General features: G+C 44.7%; 1 protein-coding gene across 2 annotated transcripts in view; it reads right to left on the bottom strand.

Annotated features, from left to right (window-relative positions):
• Positions 1-16,189, bottom strand: part of TMEM87A (transmembrane protein 87A) — a 79,542-nt gene that overhangs the window by 29,598 nt on the left and 33,755 nt on the right. For both annotated transcript variants that reach the window (XM_088456498.1, XM_088456497.1), the window contains exons 7-11: positions 15,367-15,529; positions 14,601-14,662; positions 14,045-14,228; positions 10,910-11,009; positions 10,566-10,659 (exon numbers count right to left, since the gene is read on the bottom strand). In XM_088456498.1, coding sequence (XP_088312624.1) covers positions 10,566-10,659; positions 10,910-11,009; positions 14,045-14,228; positions 14,601-14,662; positions 15,367-15,529 — 603 coding nt within the window. The remainder of the gene's footprint in view (positions 1-10,565; positions 10,660-10,909; positions 11,010-14,044; positions 14,229-14,600; positions 14,663-15,366; positions 15,530-16,189) is intronic.

Below are 16,189 nucleotides of genomic sequence, written 5' to 3'. Positions count from 1 at the left end.
CAAGTGGAAGTGGGCATACTGGATGGTCTCGAAGGTAGAGACCATCGTCCCCAGTAACCTCATACGCCAGATGGATGGGTGAGGCACTGACACCACTCCGGCGTACCCATGAAGTTCAGTCACTCTGGGGCTCGCTACAAGACGGGGCGGTTGTCGATGTTGATTGACAGCTCGCCCCGTTTTGTAGGCGGGGAGGGGGGGGGTGGCTGCACAAACGCAGGCGTTCCCTTAGGAACACCTGGCGTTTGTTGGCGGTCCTACTGACATCACTTGTGATGTCAGTAATGGACTTCCTGCTCTATTAGAGCAGGAAGTCCACTCGGGCTTGCGGGAGCAGAGACCCTACCACAGGCTCTCTTCGCAAGCCTGATGGTCGCGATAATCGCGACCATCGCCAGGCCGCTTGCACAAGCTGTGGGTGGTCACCCACAGCTATGTGAGCGGCCTGGAGGCGGAAAAGAAAATAAATAAATTAAAAACGCCCTGATTCAGAGCGAGCGCTCGCAAACAGCAATCGCCTCTGAACCAGGCCCTAAGTCTATACGATTTGGCCAAATCATAACATATCGCGCAGTGTGTATACATGATATGCATGCTCCCGCTGTCACATGCGGCGCGTCAGATTTGATGTGCTGCACATCGAACCTGATGATATAGCATGTGTTCCCATTCATGTTAATGAAGGACGGACGAGTGATCGTTCCGTTTTACATAACATCGCTCTGATATGTACCCCCGGTACGATATAACAGCCCTGCACTCATCATCCAGTGTTTACCAACCTTATGGTACAAACAAGTGCTATCTACACACCATGGTGAGTAGTGTGCCCCCAGATTGGATGCTAGAGAAATTGATCATATCGACTAATCAACAGGCGAGCGTCAGTTTATAAATCATCAGACCAAACCAGAAGACTGACTTATTACAAAGAAAGAAGCGGTCTTGAGAGCAATGTACTTGACAACCATATTCACATCCGGCTGCATAGGGTTCTACGGTGAGGGGCAGTTTGACAAATTTGTCTTGGTTTTCCCTTTTACCATCCATATCCTGCCATTTTTTACCACTTTATCTAGTCACCAGACACTAACTGACTAAGCGTTATCTGTCTTTAATCTCATTTTCTAGCACCTAAAAACCATTCAATTTGGGGATGCATGTATAGTTGCTGCAGCACCTCTTTGATGGTGCATGTGGCTGGAATATTCGAACCATAGTTTGGATGGGGACAGCTGGGTAGCAGACAGCTCCTCCCAGGGACTTTTATCTGTAGGTCACAGAAATACAGCAGGTACAGGCATCTTGTAGGAACAGAGAAGGATCTACAGGCATAAGTAACGTTTATTGCTCATCAATAGTTCTAAATATGGATGATACACTTAACAGCAACTTTGAGTGGAGTGTACATTACAAATACCATATATGGGGCATTTTCATGGTAGGTGTCCGTTTATTCGGGCTAATCATGAGAACCACTGGACAGATTTTGATGGAGTTTTCACTACTCTATAGAGCATTTGTCGAGGAAAGTTTAGGTGTATGTAACATTAATGTATCACAAAAGGGAGCCGAGCAGTGACTATTTTAGTGAAGCAATTCAATAAAAAAAACAAACGTCCGAGCACTTTCTTAACTTACGCCGCCTAAACCGTTAAAGATATATCGTAACGATGGCCTTTATGTCATAATATGTAGAGATCGATACATATTATCCAGTTTCTCCAGAAAAATTGATGTAAGCCCTGTTTACTGATACAAATTGTCAGTTTGTCCCTTTTTTTTACCATTCCTATTTCATTTATGTGAAAAACGATTCTTTAATTTCAAACGAGTCCAATTCCTGGTAAGTCTGCTTTGGCAATAAATAAAGCCCAGAGGCAGGAACTTAATGTGGCTGGAGTTGACCTAAGTGGACACTGTTGTTTTCTCATGGAAACTTTACGTGGTCCTTTTGCGTGGCACGTCAAAACTAAATCTTTTTGTGTTGACATCGGGAGGAAAACGGACCAATGTTGTCTACAAGGCAGTCTAATAAGAGCTCGGTTAAAAAAAACACTATTGCTGTAAATTCAAAATTGCTCCCGTACAATGCTGGGACGGGTCACTAGTTTTAATACAAATGTTAGCAGGTAATAGTCCAAGCCCAGATTGTTTGTTATTTTATACTTGAATCAGCATGGAGCATAATCTGACTTTCACTTCGATGAAGATATTTGTGTTTTCCTCTCACGATCCTTGGACTGCCAGTGAGGGATTAATCACCTCCTCCCTGTTTCAACTAAATTTAATCTGTTCAATGTATCTAACTTTACCAAACAAAATTATGACTTCTAGAATCCCTGCATCAAGAACTAGCACCCCCCAAGCCAAAATGGTCTCCAGAAATATGGAAGACAGACCTCAGGGCAGTAATGTCCTGCTGCTGCTTCTGAAGCCCTCAGGGCTACATGTGTGACTCGCAGGAGTCATTACATCTTTGGATTCATTTGAATGATAGAGGTGGCATAAGAGTCACCTTGGTGCCGCTGTTCTGAACCACCAGATATAAATGACCCCTCCTGCACCAGAGCACTGTGGTGTTACTAACTCAGACCTTGTTGGCATGGTCATCAGATATGGAAGCCAGGATTTTATGATTTCACTATTAAATCCACAAAAGTCAAAGAATTCAATGACTGGCTTCTCTATGGGTTACTTCCCCTTCGACCATGAGGACGGTGCCAAGGTCTCCAGTAGAGCAGATTGAGCAAGCCTACTCACAAGGTGTGTTGGTGCCATCTACAGTTGTTGCTGGTGGCAGGGCAGCTTCAGAGATTGCAGCAAAAGCAGATAATTAAAACAGATGGAGAATAGAGAACACTCCACATGTCAGAAAGCGCAAGTGCTGCAAAACCTCTCTCTTTTGACTTTTCTGGAGCTCATGCCACAATCAGGCTTATCCCGCAGACTGCGCCAAAAAAACAGGATTTTGGTACTTACCGATTAATCCCTTTCTCCGATTCCACAGGGGACACTGGAGTCAAGACAGTGGGGTATAGACGGTGCTAGAGCAGAGCCTGGCACTTTAAATAATTTAGAAGTGTGACTGGCTCCTCCCCCTCTATGCCCCATCAGCCCCAGTTTAAGAACTGAGCCCGAGAGGAGACGGAGGACAACAGGAAAAAAAAAAAAAACGAGGAAAAGGAGAAGACCACAGAACGGAACAAGACCGACTGAAGTAGAACAGAGGAACCCACTGCAGGGAACCCTGCAGTCACACAACTATAGAAACCAAACAAAACGGCAGGTACGCAGCGCTGGGCGAGCGTCCAGTGTCCCCTGTGGAATCGGAGAAAGGGATTTATCGGTAAGTACCAAAATCCTGTTTTCTCCTTCATCCACTAGGGGACACTGGAGTTCAAGACAGTGGGGACGTCCCAAAGCCAACCTCCCGGGTGGGAGCGCGGGGAACTTGCTGATCCCTTGGCCAAACCGAAACAGGGACCGCCAAGAACCTGAGGCCCAGCGGAAGCTGAGGAACAAGTGTCGTAGCACAGGAGACAAACACTACTCCTCACTAAACAGTCACAGAAAATTCCACAACTTACAGTGCAAGTCAAAAGGAACAGAACAGCTGTTGAGAGAACAAACACAGGTGGGAAACGACAGAATCTGTAATCTCAGCTGAAATAGACCAAACCGGACTGTTGGTGGCAGAGAGCCCCAACAAGAATCTATAGGAGAATGGCAGTAAACGAGCACAAACTCGAGAACCTTACTAGTCTAAACAGGCAGCTGCAGCAGCCGCAGACAGCAGAATCCCAGCACATAATCGTATATATAAAAGTATAACAATACCAAACTACAGATAGAGCTGATCCTGTCCACAGACTCCCAACAAGAGTATGCAGGGAGGCAAAAGACAAGACTGAACAGTCGCCCCGAACCATCCTTGAGGTCCAACTACAACAAAGTTGCTAACCAGTGGAAGGGCTAGACCATAGAAGTCGCCAACGAGTGGAGATCCCACTGGGCGTGAGACGAGAGAGAGAGAGAGAGAGAGAGAGAGAGAGAGAGACGAGAGAGAGAGAGAGAGAGAGAGAGAGAGAGAGGATTGAGACTACAATACCTTTCAGAGGGTCAGACGGAAGTACAACCCATTTTGAAAACAGGGATAAAACAGGAACTGAAATGCTGCCGTTAAAAGGAAATAACAGACAACTTCCAACATGATGTAAGTGCGTAGTCAGTACCAACTGCTGGCCCGAACATAGTATGAAAACAACCAGGAATCTAACAGTAAAACAGCACGAATGCAACAGCCACCCAGGGAGAGCTATCAATATAGGGAAGCATCCCATACAACAAGGCCAGAGCACTAGGACAACCATGTGAGTGTGATAAAAATATCAACAGATACTGAACAGGAACCCAACCAGGTCCCCTGCGCGGATCACACTTATGTAAAGATGTGCAATAGCCTATAGGTGTGCTTCGGTCCAGAACCTTAACAGGTTCTAGTAGAATAGTGTCGCCAATCCAGTGTTGTAATTATGCACCACCCACACTCCAGGAACACTCTAAAGTGTAGAGCCAACTGAGTAAAAGAGCGGATGGCTGCTAGGACAGCAGCTAGGGTGCGTAAGGGAGAATAAAGCTATGTATGTCAGGTTGCATGAATTAGGAGCATCATCCGAGGCATTAGTAAGCTCTTACCTTTGAGCGACCAGAATCCCTCTGGACGCTATGTAGAATGTCACTGACCTTTACCATCACACAGCAACCCACCACATTAGGTATAGAGAGTAGCTTCAGTGGGCCAAGACCACTGCTCTACAGCACGGACTTCAGTCTGGAGATGTGTAGTAGAAAATACTGTGGAAACTAGCAAAATTTTAGTCGAGACAAGAAGGTCGTAGAACAGGACTCTATACCTGAGCCTGTTCCATTAGAGACGTGTATCTGTATAGCCGTGTTAGATTATACATACAACCCCAAAAACGGTCTGCTAGTTTAAGTATCCTTGCATAAATATTTCTATTGGTGAAGTGCGTCTTATGCCCACCAGTCTAATATAACTCAGGTCTGACCCTGCCTATATCGGCAAGTGGCCCTAGGCCTTCCAGATATGAATTGTACCTAAGGGCACTTTAGACCCATTTTATTGAGATATGCTACAATAATATGTAGTACCGGAATAGATACTGAGAAGAGTACCTGTACTTAGACATAGAACGAGTTGGTTATCCCAAGTAAAGAAGGGAGATATCAATAGTGATAACCCCAGTAGTTTAAACAAAAAACAGGTTTTTGTTTCCCAATTATTAGGAAATATTCATACAAGAAATGGGCGTCTTACAAGTTTACTACCCGGTGCATCACTGTAATGATAATAGGTCCCCCGAAACGGGGTGCCGTATAAACTGGCAGGAATGGAACTAGAACTCCAGGAGGGTGGAAGTACATAACTTTATATACATGTGACATGTCTAGGATCCATACTAGAAGCAATGCCTTAGAGAATTGTGACTATCACCATGTAAGCTGCAGCACATGACTAGTTTATAGAGCCACCCTATAATATTAATATGTAGGGATATAGCCTACAGCTTCTGGTAATCCCAGACGGCATCCCTTGTGTGGATTATAGGTAACCTAATGATTGTGGAAGTATAGGCATTCTACCCATATACACAAATATATATATGTATATGCACACACAACCCAATCCCCAGGGAGAGATAGTGTAAAGCGTAGTCATTATACAAACTACCGCATCAGGAGAGTCCAGCCTCCAATCGCAGCCTCCTTCTATCAATATGCTAGGTATTAGACATAAATTGATAAGAACAGATCCTACCGCTGCTCCTACGGTAAGGAAAGAAGCGATATCCACAAATGGATACGCTTACCTACATACAAATTTAGTAGGTGACGTAACATTTTAAAATTAGAACATGAGCAATAATTGAAGCCATGGAAGGAATTGAGCCCAAGGACAAAATCACTCCAGCATGTGTGTTATACAGCAGGGCTAGTATAAAATACAATATACATACATAGACTGCTCATGTGCCGCAGGTGGCAGTCATTCTGCTACGGCGTAGGGACAGGATATTTTAGCAGTGTGCTGTCCCAGACTGGTTTCGATCCTGGGACCCTTCTGTTACTGGCGTACTCGCCTTTTCAGATGAGCCATCTTAACACCAGATGAACCCATTTTTTGAAGTGGGAATCAACAGGAAGACCCCAGCGCTGTGAGGCAGCAACGCCAACAACCACACCAGCTGCGCGTCACTAACCTCTTCCTGTATGTGCTGCCAAAGGGAACACATGATATAAAAAGATGCACCTATGCATACCTTCTAAGGTAAGCACAGAAAACTGGGGAGAAAGGTTTTAAGACCAGCCTAAAATGGTATCCACAAATGCATGGGAAGCCAATGTGAGGCATAAGCCTGGGGATGGGACGCAAAAATGTGCTAACCTTGGGTGAAGGGTATGCTATGACCATAAGTTCTGGCAGCAGCACCAGAACAGTGGAGCTAATACACCATGAGGCTATGATACATAACAGGCCCTTAGATTAATCTAGGCGCCCTATGTTACAGAACGAAGGGGAGCCTGACTGGGTAAACCAAGCGGCGCTGCAATTGGCAGGACTGCGTTTGTGCACCGGTCCTGGAAGTAATGTCGGCACATCGCTTCTAGCCGTGATGCATAGGCTGAACAACTGGCCCCTTTCAGAACCGCTTAACACGGTGTCATAGTGGAAAAGCGGGATAGGGCTAGTCTACCGCTAGCGACCAGCTATCCACTGTAGCTAGTACTAAACTCCTGTCATACAAGGACAGGCAACCCTTGCTGAAGCACTCGCAGTGTGGTAGGCGTAAGGGACCCGCGCTAAAGCACTTCCTGCTGCAGGTAGTGCCTGAGCTATACTGCTTGTGTGCAGTAGTAACTACTGTCCTTAAAAGGGAAGCAGGGGACGCTGTTTGATCATGAAATACCGTGCTGTGTGCGCGCAAACTGCTACACTTCTCAGCATAGCGCAGCTAGCCCCCTTAATCGTATAAGCGGAGTAGTTGAAGGTCCGGTCAGTGCCGGGAATACGGGGAGCCATCAAGGCTCCTGACGCAACACTGCGCATAAACCAACGTTTCTCCTGCAAGACAGGAGAGGGGCTAACTCACGGGAGCACTGAAGTTGTGCTGCTGTGGTAGCAGCGTGACGTCATACAGCGCTGCATTGTATAACGTAAGGCTATTAGCTCTATGCTATGCAGTAGCTAACAGGGAAGCCTGCTCAGCCCAGCCAGGAGCTGCGGGACGCGGCGTCTCCTCCTGATATTTAGATGAGAAGAGGTGCTGATAGCTAAGGCAGTGCTGCCAGCACAGGGAGAACATACAAACTCCACACAGACAGGACAGCGGCAGGATCCGAGCCTTGCGCTGGTACTATTAGCCTGTTACTATAGACTAGGGATAACAGGGAAGCCTGCTCTGAGGAGAGCTGCTAAATAGCCAAGGCAGTGCTTGTGTTTCCTCCCTTGCGGCGTACATGCTATGCTGGTACCTGTAGTTCTTCTACTGTGGATGCTTCCATGTGCTGCAAAACAAGCTGTAGCATAGGGACACCTTGCTGTGTGTAATCTCTCCCTGATGGGACACACTTGTGCCTGCCTACCTCCTAAGCTGGAGATACCCTAGCCCGCCTGTTATAGTGCACACAGCCCAGTTGGAGTGCACTTAACCGGAGAGTAAATCCAGAAGCCTTGCATAGCGGGTGCACAGGGTGGGAGGGTGAGCGGTGCAACGGAGACCTAAACGCTGCCATCGCGCCACTCCCTATAATCAGAGACCCGGACACTGACCACTGTAAGCCGTGGTGGGTCTCTCTTAATAAACTCCTTGTCCAGGACTGGCCGGCTGCACAGGACAGGCAGCCTGATAGAGGAAATGGTAGGCGTCCACATGCGGCAGGCGTTCAGCGCGCCTACCCCAGCGCTACACATGTACCTTCTGTAGCGAGGTCTTAATATGGCAGGAGGGAGAGCCCGACTACAAATGGCGCTGCTAGATAAGCAGGACGCGCCATTCGGAATAGGCGGCTGATGCTATGGCCGCTGGTAATAAGCTCCACCCCCGCTAGCCGGGACCGCGATGTCCTGTCAGCGTTACATTAGTAACTGGCCGACTATGGATAAGCCCTAGACCCGGACACTGCCTGCTGAGAGCAGCGGCGGGTGCTGGAAGGAGCCATTAAGTCGCGACAGCCCTGCAGCGCGTTCTTCGGGCCCACTTAGCACCTTCTGTTACCCGATAAGGGACTCGGGTGTGTGCAGGGGGGATGGTCGGGTCTCCTAACAGTGACATTATATCACTGAGCCCAGCTATGCATCCACTGCTCCTGCTATCAGGAGCAGTGGTTATACTTACAACTGCTGCGGCCGGGATGCTGGGCTGAGGGGGCGGCGAGGAACCCGGACACATGCCGGTGTCAGCAGTGGCGGGTCCTCGCAGAGTCCGATGACTCCAGTTGTGTGCCCCCTCCTCTAGGTCACCGGACACAGGCTGCAGTAGCCGTGTGGTGCCTTTCCCGGCGGCTCCCACGTAGCAGGCAGACTGCCACAGTAAGCAGCCTGCCTGTCCTCAATGCTTGTTAATAAAAACTAAAACTAAATAAGAAAGGCTGGAGACAGCCTGATGTGCGACCGGCTCTCTCGGGTACATTCTAAAAACTGGGGCTGATGGGGCATAGAGGGGGAGGAGCCAGTCACACTTCTAAATTATTTAAAGTGCCAGGCTCTGCTCTACCACCGTCTATACCCCACTGTCCCCTAGTGGATGAAGGAGAAACCTGCAAAACAACATTGACGGAAAATAGACAGACACCCACAGTGCAGAATATCAGCTGACAGCGAAGATTGATGCTGATAAGTATGTAACATACTTGCAAACCCCAGGTGTGTAGTTTGGGTTGGGGATCATTTGAACCCACCTAAGTAACCTATAGTAAATTATAACAAGTACATATACACAAGAATTTACAACTATCTGAAGTTATACCTCCTGGGATGAGAAAGCATCAATATCTAAATTGGAAAGTAGAGGTTGGACCCACGAGTCACCTAAATATCCCTAGTAAGGGGACAGATAGGGAGATGGATAATGGGGTGTGTAAGACTAAGAGGTGAGGCAGAAGAAGACATCCGCTTCCAACCACTCTCCTCCTGCAAGTACCCAAGTAAAGGAGATCATAAAGCCATCTTTCTCCATGTCGAGCTATAAGATGGAGCTTTAGCAGCCCCAAACAAATTTCGGTTAAACCTCTTGGACCTTCAACCTCTGGTGCGCAGTAAATTAAATCCACATAAAGAAAAAACCTAGGTCAAACTGTAAAAACAGAGTCCTCTCGTCCTGCCCATTATATAAAAGAAATGAAAACGGAGTTCCTGAAGGATGGACCAGTTAGAGAGAACAAGAGAAACTTTAGTTTTGCCCTGCTTCCCACTGGAGACTCCTGCAAATTAACCCACACATGGCACCGGCAGGTAAGTCAGTAAGAGAAAGTATGGCACAGGCCTGTTTGGGGATGTAGTCGGCATCCCAGCGGTCAGAAACCCGACAGCAGGCTGAATCCTGGCTCCAGAATCCTGACCGCTGACATCCCGACCGTGAGAATCAGGGTTAGGTTTAGGCACTAGGGGGAGGGTTAGGGTTAGTGGAGTGGAAAATTAGGGTTAGGCTATGGGAAAGGTGGGTTAGGGTTAGAGGAAGGGTTAGTATACACAGATTTCTGTCGGGATTCTGACTGTCAGCATCCTGACCGCAGGGATACCGTACCAAACGCTGATTGCACTGTAAGACATTTATGAAACACATCCACCTAATTAAAGAGGGCATGCCACCTATGCACCAAAGGGCATTAGTGCTGGAGGCAGGCAGCAAGGTATATGCACATTGTTGCATCAGTACTCCATACACATTCAACCAGTTCTCACACACACACATATATATGTGTATATATATATATATATATATATATATATATATATATATATATATATATATATGTGTATATATATATATATATATATATATATATATATACACACACACACACACAAACACACATATACAGGTTGAGTCTCCCATATCCAAAATGCTTGGGACCCCCCTCGTTATTTTGGGTAAAGGAATATTCCGTACATTGGAATATTTGCATTTCATAATGAAATCTCTTGGGAATGGGACCCAAATATACACACAGAATGCATTTATGTTTCATATACACACAGCCTGCAGAAAATTTTATACAATATTTTTAATAATGTTGTGCCTTAGACAAAGTTTGTGTACATTGAACCATCAAAAATGAAAAGGTTTCATTAGCTCAGTCATGCCAAAATTATTTCGTATTTTGGAATATTTGGATATGGGAGACGCAACCTGTATATATGTATGTGTGTATGTATATATTTTTTTTTGGCACCAGGCAGAATTACTGGTGAGAAAGGAAGCCCAGCAGGCTTACAATGTCCCTATGTCCCTCTCTTGCTAGCATGTAATCTGTGAACTTACGCCTGTGACACGCAGGACACCTTCCATTCCAGAGAACAGCAGATAGAGTGCTCCAGCCATGACCACCTTATGTAGTGTTGCACCAAGTCGGGGTCTGCATAGAATGGAGGGGAATGGGCATCAGGCATGAAATAAGATGTAAACTATTGTATATAAGCTCTAAGGAACAATTTATACAGTGATTAGGGGGAATTATCTCCCAGTATAGGCAAATGAAAGAAGCAAAAAGGAGTACAGAGCTATATAAGCTACAAAAGTAGATTTAACCAACATTTATCAGCACACTCCTACTGTATAACTATAAATTGAGAGTATGACGACAGTTACAGGTCGTGGCCACTCACTTGACTATGCCATAGCCCAGGCTGACAATGATGACAAGAATCCGTGCCAAAGATCTCTTCACGGCAGACAACAGCTCTGCCAGGATAACAGCCCCTTGCACTGCCAGACACATGAGCAGAAATATTATAGCTTATTAATATTATATGTTACACCGCAAAGATGTTAGCTTTGTGGTAGTTTTAGTAAAGAAGATAATTTATTTTTAACAAAACAAAAAAGTGTTAATTTTTTTACACTGTAATGTAATTGGTCATTTAGGGCTATATTCAATTAGTGTCGCACCCGCGATACTTTTTCGCATGCCGGACTTTTCACCTAATCGCATGTTTTGCATGCGGAAAAGTATCGGGCGCACTCCCGCTATTCCCTGTATACAAATAGGACGCGAAAACGGCACCCGGCGAAACTGTAACAGGCGAAAAGTCGTGTCAAAAATGGTGAACTCGGCCTAACACCCCCCAAAAGATGCACCAACATTGGGGATCACTATAGATGCCCCCGATTAGCCCTAATGAAGGTATTTGGGGTACTTACAGTGCATCCGGTAAGTATTCACAGCACTTCACTTTTTCCACATTTTGTTATGTTACAGCCTTATTCCAAAATGGAATATATTAATTTTTGTCCTCAAAATCCTACACACACACACACACACACACACACACACACACAATACCCTATAATGACAACGTGTAAAAAGTTGAGATTTTTGCTAATTTAATAATAATAAAAAAATTTATAAATATAGGAAATCACATGTACATAAGTATTCACGGCCTTTGCTCAATACTTTGTTGATGCACCTTTGGCAGCAATTACAGCTTCAAGTCTTTTTGAATATGATGCCACAAACTTGGCACACCTATTCTTTGGGCAGTTTTGCCCATTCCGCTTTGCAGCACCTCTCAAGCTCCATCAGATTGGATGGGAAGCGTCGGTGCACAGCCATTTTCAGATCTCTTCAGAGATGTTCAATCAGTCTGGGCTCTGGCTGGGCCACTCAAGGACATTCAGAGTTGTCCTGAAGCCACTCCTTTGATATCTTGGCTGTGTGCTTAGGGTCGTTGTCCTGCTGAAAGATGAACCGTCGCCCCAGTCTGAGGTCAAGAGCGCTCTGGAGCAAGTTTTCATCCAGGATGTCTGTACATTGCTGCATTCTTCTTTCCCTCTATCCTCACTAGTCTCCCAGTTCCTGCCGCTGAAACACATCCCCACAACATGATCCTGCCACCACCATGCTTCACTGTAGGGATGGTATTGGTCTGGTGATGAGCGGTGCCTGGTTTCCTCCAAACATAACGCCTGGCATTCACGCCAAAGAGTTCAATCTTAGTCTCATCAGACCAGAGAATTTTGTTTCTCATGGTCTAAGTCTTTTAAGTGCATTTTGGCAATCTCCAGGCAGGCCATGTGCTTTTTACGAAGGAGCGGCTTGGCCACTCTACCATACAGGCCCGATTGGTGGATTGCTGCAGGGATGGTTGTCCTTCTGGAAGGTTCTCCTCTCTCCACAGAGGAATGCTGTAGCTCTGACAGAGTGACCATCGGGTTCTTGGTCGCCTCCCTGACTAGGGCCCTTCTTCCCTGATCCCTCAGTTTAGATGGCCAGCCAACTCTAGGAAGAGTCCTGGTGGTTCCAAACTTCTTCCATACAGATGATGGAGGCCACTGTGCTCATTGGGATCTTCAAAGCAGCAGATATTTTTTGGTGCCCTACCCCAGATTTGTGCCAATCCTGTCTCGGAGGTCTACAGACAATTCCTTGGACTTCATGCTTGGTTTGTGCTCTGACATGCACTGTCAAGTGTGGGACCTTATATAGACAGGTGTATGCATTTCAAATCATGTCCAATCAACTGAATTTACCACAGTTGGACTCCAATTAAGCTGTAAGAACATCTCAAGGATGATCAGTGGAAACAGGATGCACCTGAGCTCAATTTTGAGCTTCATGACAAAGGCTGTGAATACTTATGTACATGTGATTTCTTAAGGTGCATACACACGTAACGATTTTGTAACCAACGATTGATTATCTGTGAGATTTTCCCTTGAACAGGTGAACGATTTTTGAAGTGTAATGAACAATTTTTACGATGAACAAAAAGTGTTCCTTCCCTTAATGAAAATTGTTATGTTGGACAGTCTGAAATGGACGATGAAGGATAACTACAAACGGGAGCGCGCTTGAACGATTATCGTTCATCGTTATAACTCAGAAACGGAACGATTTTTTTGAACGATTGAACGATAACGACATCGTTAACGACAAATTGTTAAAAAAAAAATAGTTACGTGTGTATGCACCTTTAATTTTTTTTTTATTATTAAATTTGCAAACATCTCAAAAAAAACTTTTTACACATTGTCATTATGGGGTATTGTGTGTAGAATTTTGAGGACAAAAATGAATTTATTCCATTTTGGAATAAGGCTGTAACGTAACAAAATGTGAAAAAAGTGAAGCGCTGTGAACTTTCCGGATGCACTGTAAATTGTGACAATTGGTGCCAATTAGCGCATAAACACAAGTGGTGAAGAATTGCATTAAGCAATATTTTTAGGAGAAAATACCTACTCCCAGCAAATATGGGGTACATGAAAATGGGTGTTCACTTGAACAACTTAAAAATATGCGAAGTTTTAAATGACGTAAAAAAATCCACCTGCCGTAAGCACCTGCAATCAAAAAAACACCTGCCCCCATACTTGGGGACCCCCCAGAAGTCTATTTCAGTAGTTTTTAAGTTTGTACCCCAACTTTGCACTTTTTCGCCTCCAAAATGAAAGTACTTTCTTGGGGTATTCTAAAGTCTTTTTTTTTTTTTTTTTCTATTTGACACAGTTTATCTTTAGGGGGACTGTTTCCTGAAGTTTGCACTCCAAAACCGCATTTCTGCACTTTTATCCGCCTGCTATTCATAGGTGAAACTTTTCCGCCGATAACATTGCACTGACTTTTAGTGTACGCGAAAAGTCTCTGGAATTGAATACGGGGATAAGTTTTCGCCTGGCGAAATTACGTCATCCGCAATACTTTTCTGCAGATTCAGACTTTTCGCCTCTAATTGAATACGGCCCTTAGAAATGTACTAGATTCCAACAGGCAAAAATCTCCTAACGGCTACCCATACCTGGCTGTCCATAGTAGCGAATGTTCTGGAACTCTGCATAGAAAACAGCCTTTTCCAGCATTCCCAACAAGATGACGGCACCCACCCAGAACTGGATCCTCAGTAGGTCCTTCCAGTAGCACGCCGACCAAACCAGCCAGAGGGCACCAAATAACACGTACACGATGCACATGACCATGAAGAACTGCAATACAAAAGTTCCGTTAATAAAAACAGCATTCTAAAATGGTTGTTCTGCCCATTGCAAAACCCCAGAACTACTTGTCTGTCAATGTTTATTTCTGTTCTCCCATGGTAACTGGCAATACTTGTGTCTATACAGAACATACAATATATAAGATTTCTCTCTGCACCACCCTAATAGATGTATGGCAAAGGAAAGCAATATATTATAGCACTGCACAAGGTGGGCCAGAGGGCTACATTTTCATTCTTATCCTAAATTAACATCGGCTGAACAGGAAATAAAACAAACGTTTCACTAAATATAAAGACCTTACATTCAGGTGAGCTGCAGAGACCACCAAACCGTGGCTAAACCACAGACTGTACTCACTATCATACGTGGGTAATCAGCAGGCGTTAGGTATTGATAGGGCCCTTTCACTTCAACATTCACTGTAAGAAAGAAAACAGTATGTGTTATACAGTAATGGCAGTGTAGCTTTGTTTCTTCCAAACATGTACTTTACAAGTGAAACCTCTCCTTATATGTTGCCAAATCTAGACTTTTCTTTATGTATTTTACAGGACAGGTAACTGTACATCTTACTAGTCTATGAATACCAAACTGTTGTTAAAGTCTTTCCAAAATCAGATGAATAGATTGCAGTTTACTGCCTTTACCCATCTTGTCCTGGTAGTTACCTCTGAAATCTACCCTACGTGCACCATAAATGAGCTGGTCAGTTCAATCCTAGCAGTTGTATGTAATTGAGATGCTAGCAACACAAGGTCCAGCTGCTGATGTCAGCTATTATATGTGCACTACCAGACATGCATTGTTACCTACACCACTATCTACAAATTCAATTCTGTTTAAAGCATCTGTACTCAGATGCTGTATTGCCTTAGTAGAAAAACAAAAAAACAGAATCCAAAACCATAGCATAGCAAAATCATTTTATAGTCAAAGTTGCTGTTTGGTTTGTCGGCGACTCATAATAACCTGCACATACCTCTCAGCCCCAGAGGTTTCAATAAATCCCCACTAAAGTATGAATCCCGCAAACATTGTCCAAAGTGTTAGAAAGAAAGACTAAAGAGTGTTGGCAACAGTTGGCAGGGTGATGTATGATTAGGGTCCATAGAGGGGGTCTTACTGGATAAAGGAAGGTCGTTAGCACTTGTAGGTACAGCTGGAGCTGCGGCCTGATCATTCTTTGCGTTGGAGCCAGGATCCGAAGTTGGAGGGGAGATAAACCCTAGATGTACAATAAAGATGTATGGCCCATCTTGCCATGTTTTTACCGCAGCATCCACTGCCTGGTTGAGGAGAGTTGGTACAAACAGATAACAATGTGCCCGTTTTTTACAGTACAGGTCAGCACTATTTGCATGCATGATCTCACCTTCAGACTTAGGGGGCGATTGATCAAACCTTGGAGAGAGATAAAGTACCAACCTATTAGCTTCTGTCGTTTTTACAGGCTGTGATAGAAAATGGGAACTTCTCCACTTTATCTCTCGCCAAGATTTCATAAATCTGCCCCTTAGAAACAAAGAAACATCACAACATCCAGACATGCGCTCTAGTGACCTTGGTGTTGTTAATACACAATAGTGACCAACCAATTAGGACTTTAATTGCAGTCATCAATATCATTGTGTGACTCGTGAACCTGTAGTTACGTATTACTTTGTCTTAGTGAGAATGTGCAGCCGATCATTTTACATTGTTCCAAGCAAAATAAAACATGTTGTTACAAATAAATACACACTGTTCATTTTTACTGTAAGTGTACTGTACAAAACGCTACCAATACCCTGGAGATAGGAAGCCGAATGCACTGCCCAAATTTATTTGAGGCAGGAATAACACTGGTATCACATTAAACGACAAAAAAAACAAAAAACAAATAAATGTGTAGACTTAAGGTGGGTAAACACTATACAATCTATTGCCCAATATATAGGCCCTGATTC

This window comes from Taudactylus pleione, unplaced genomic scaffold (genome assembly GCF_031769625.1).
Source record: "Taudactylus pleione unplaced genomic scaffold, aTauple2 ptg000707l, whole genome shotgun sequence".
In the NCBI taxonomy this organism is placed as follows: Eukaryota; Metazoa; Chordata; class Amphibia; order Anura; family Myobatrachidae; genus Taudactylus; species Taudactylus pleione.
This window is presented reverse-complemented; position numbering and strand designations above follow the sequence as displayed.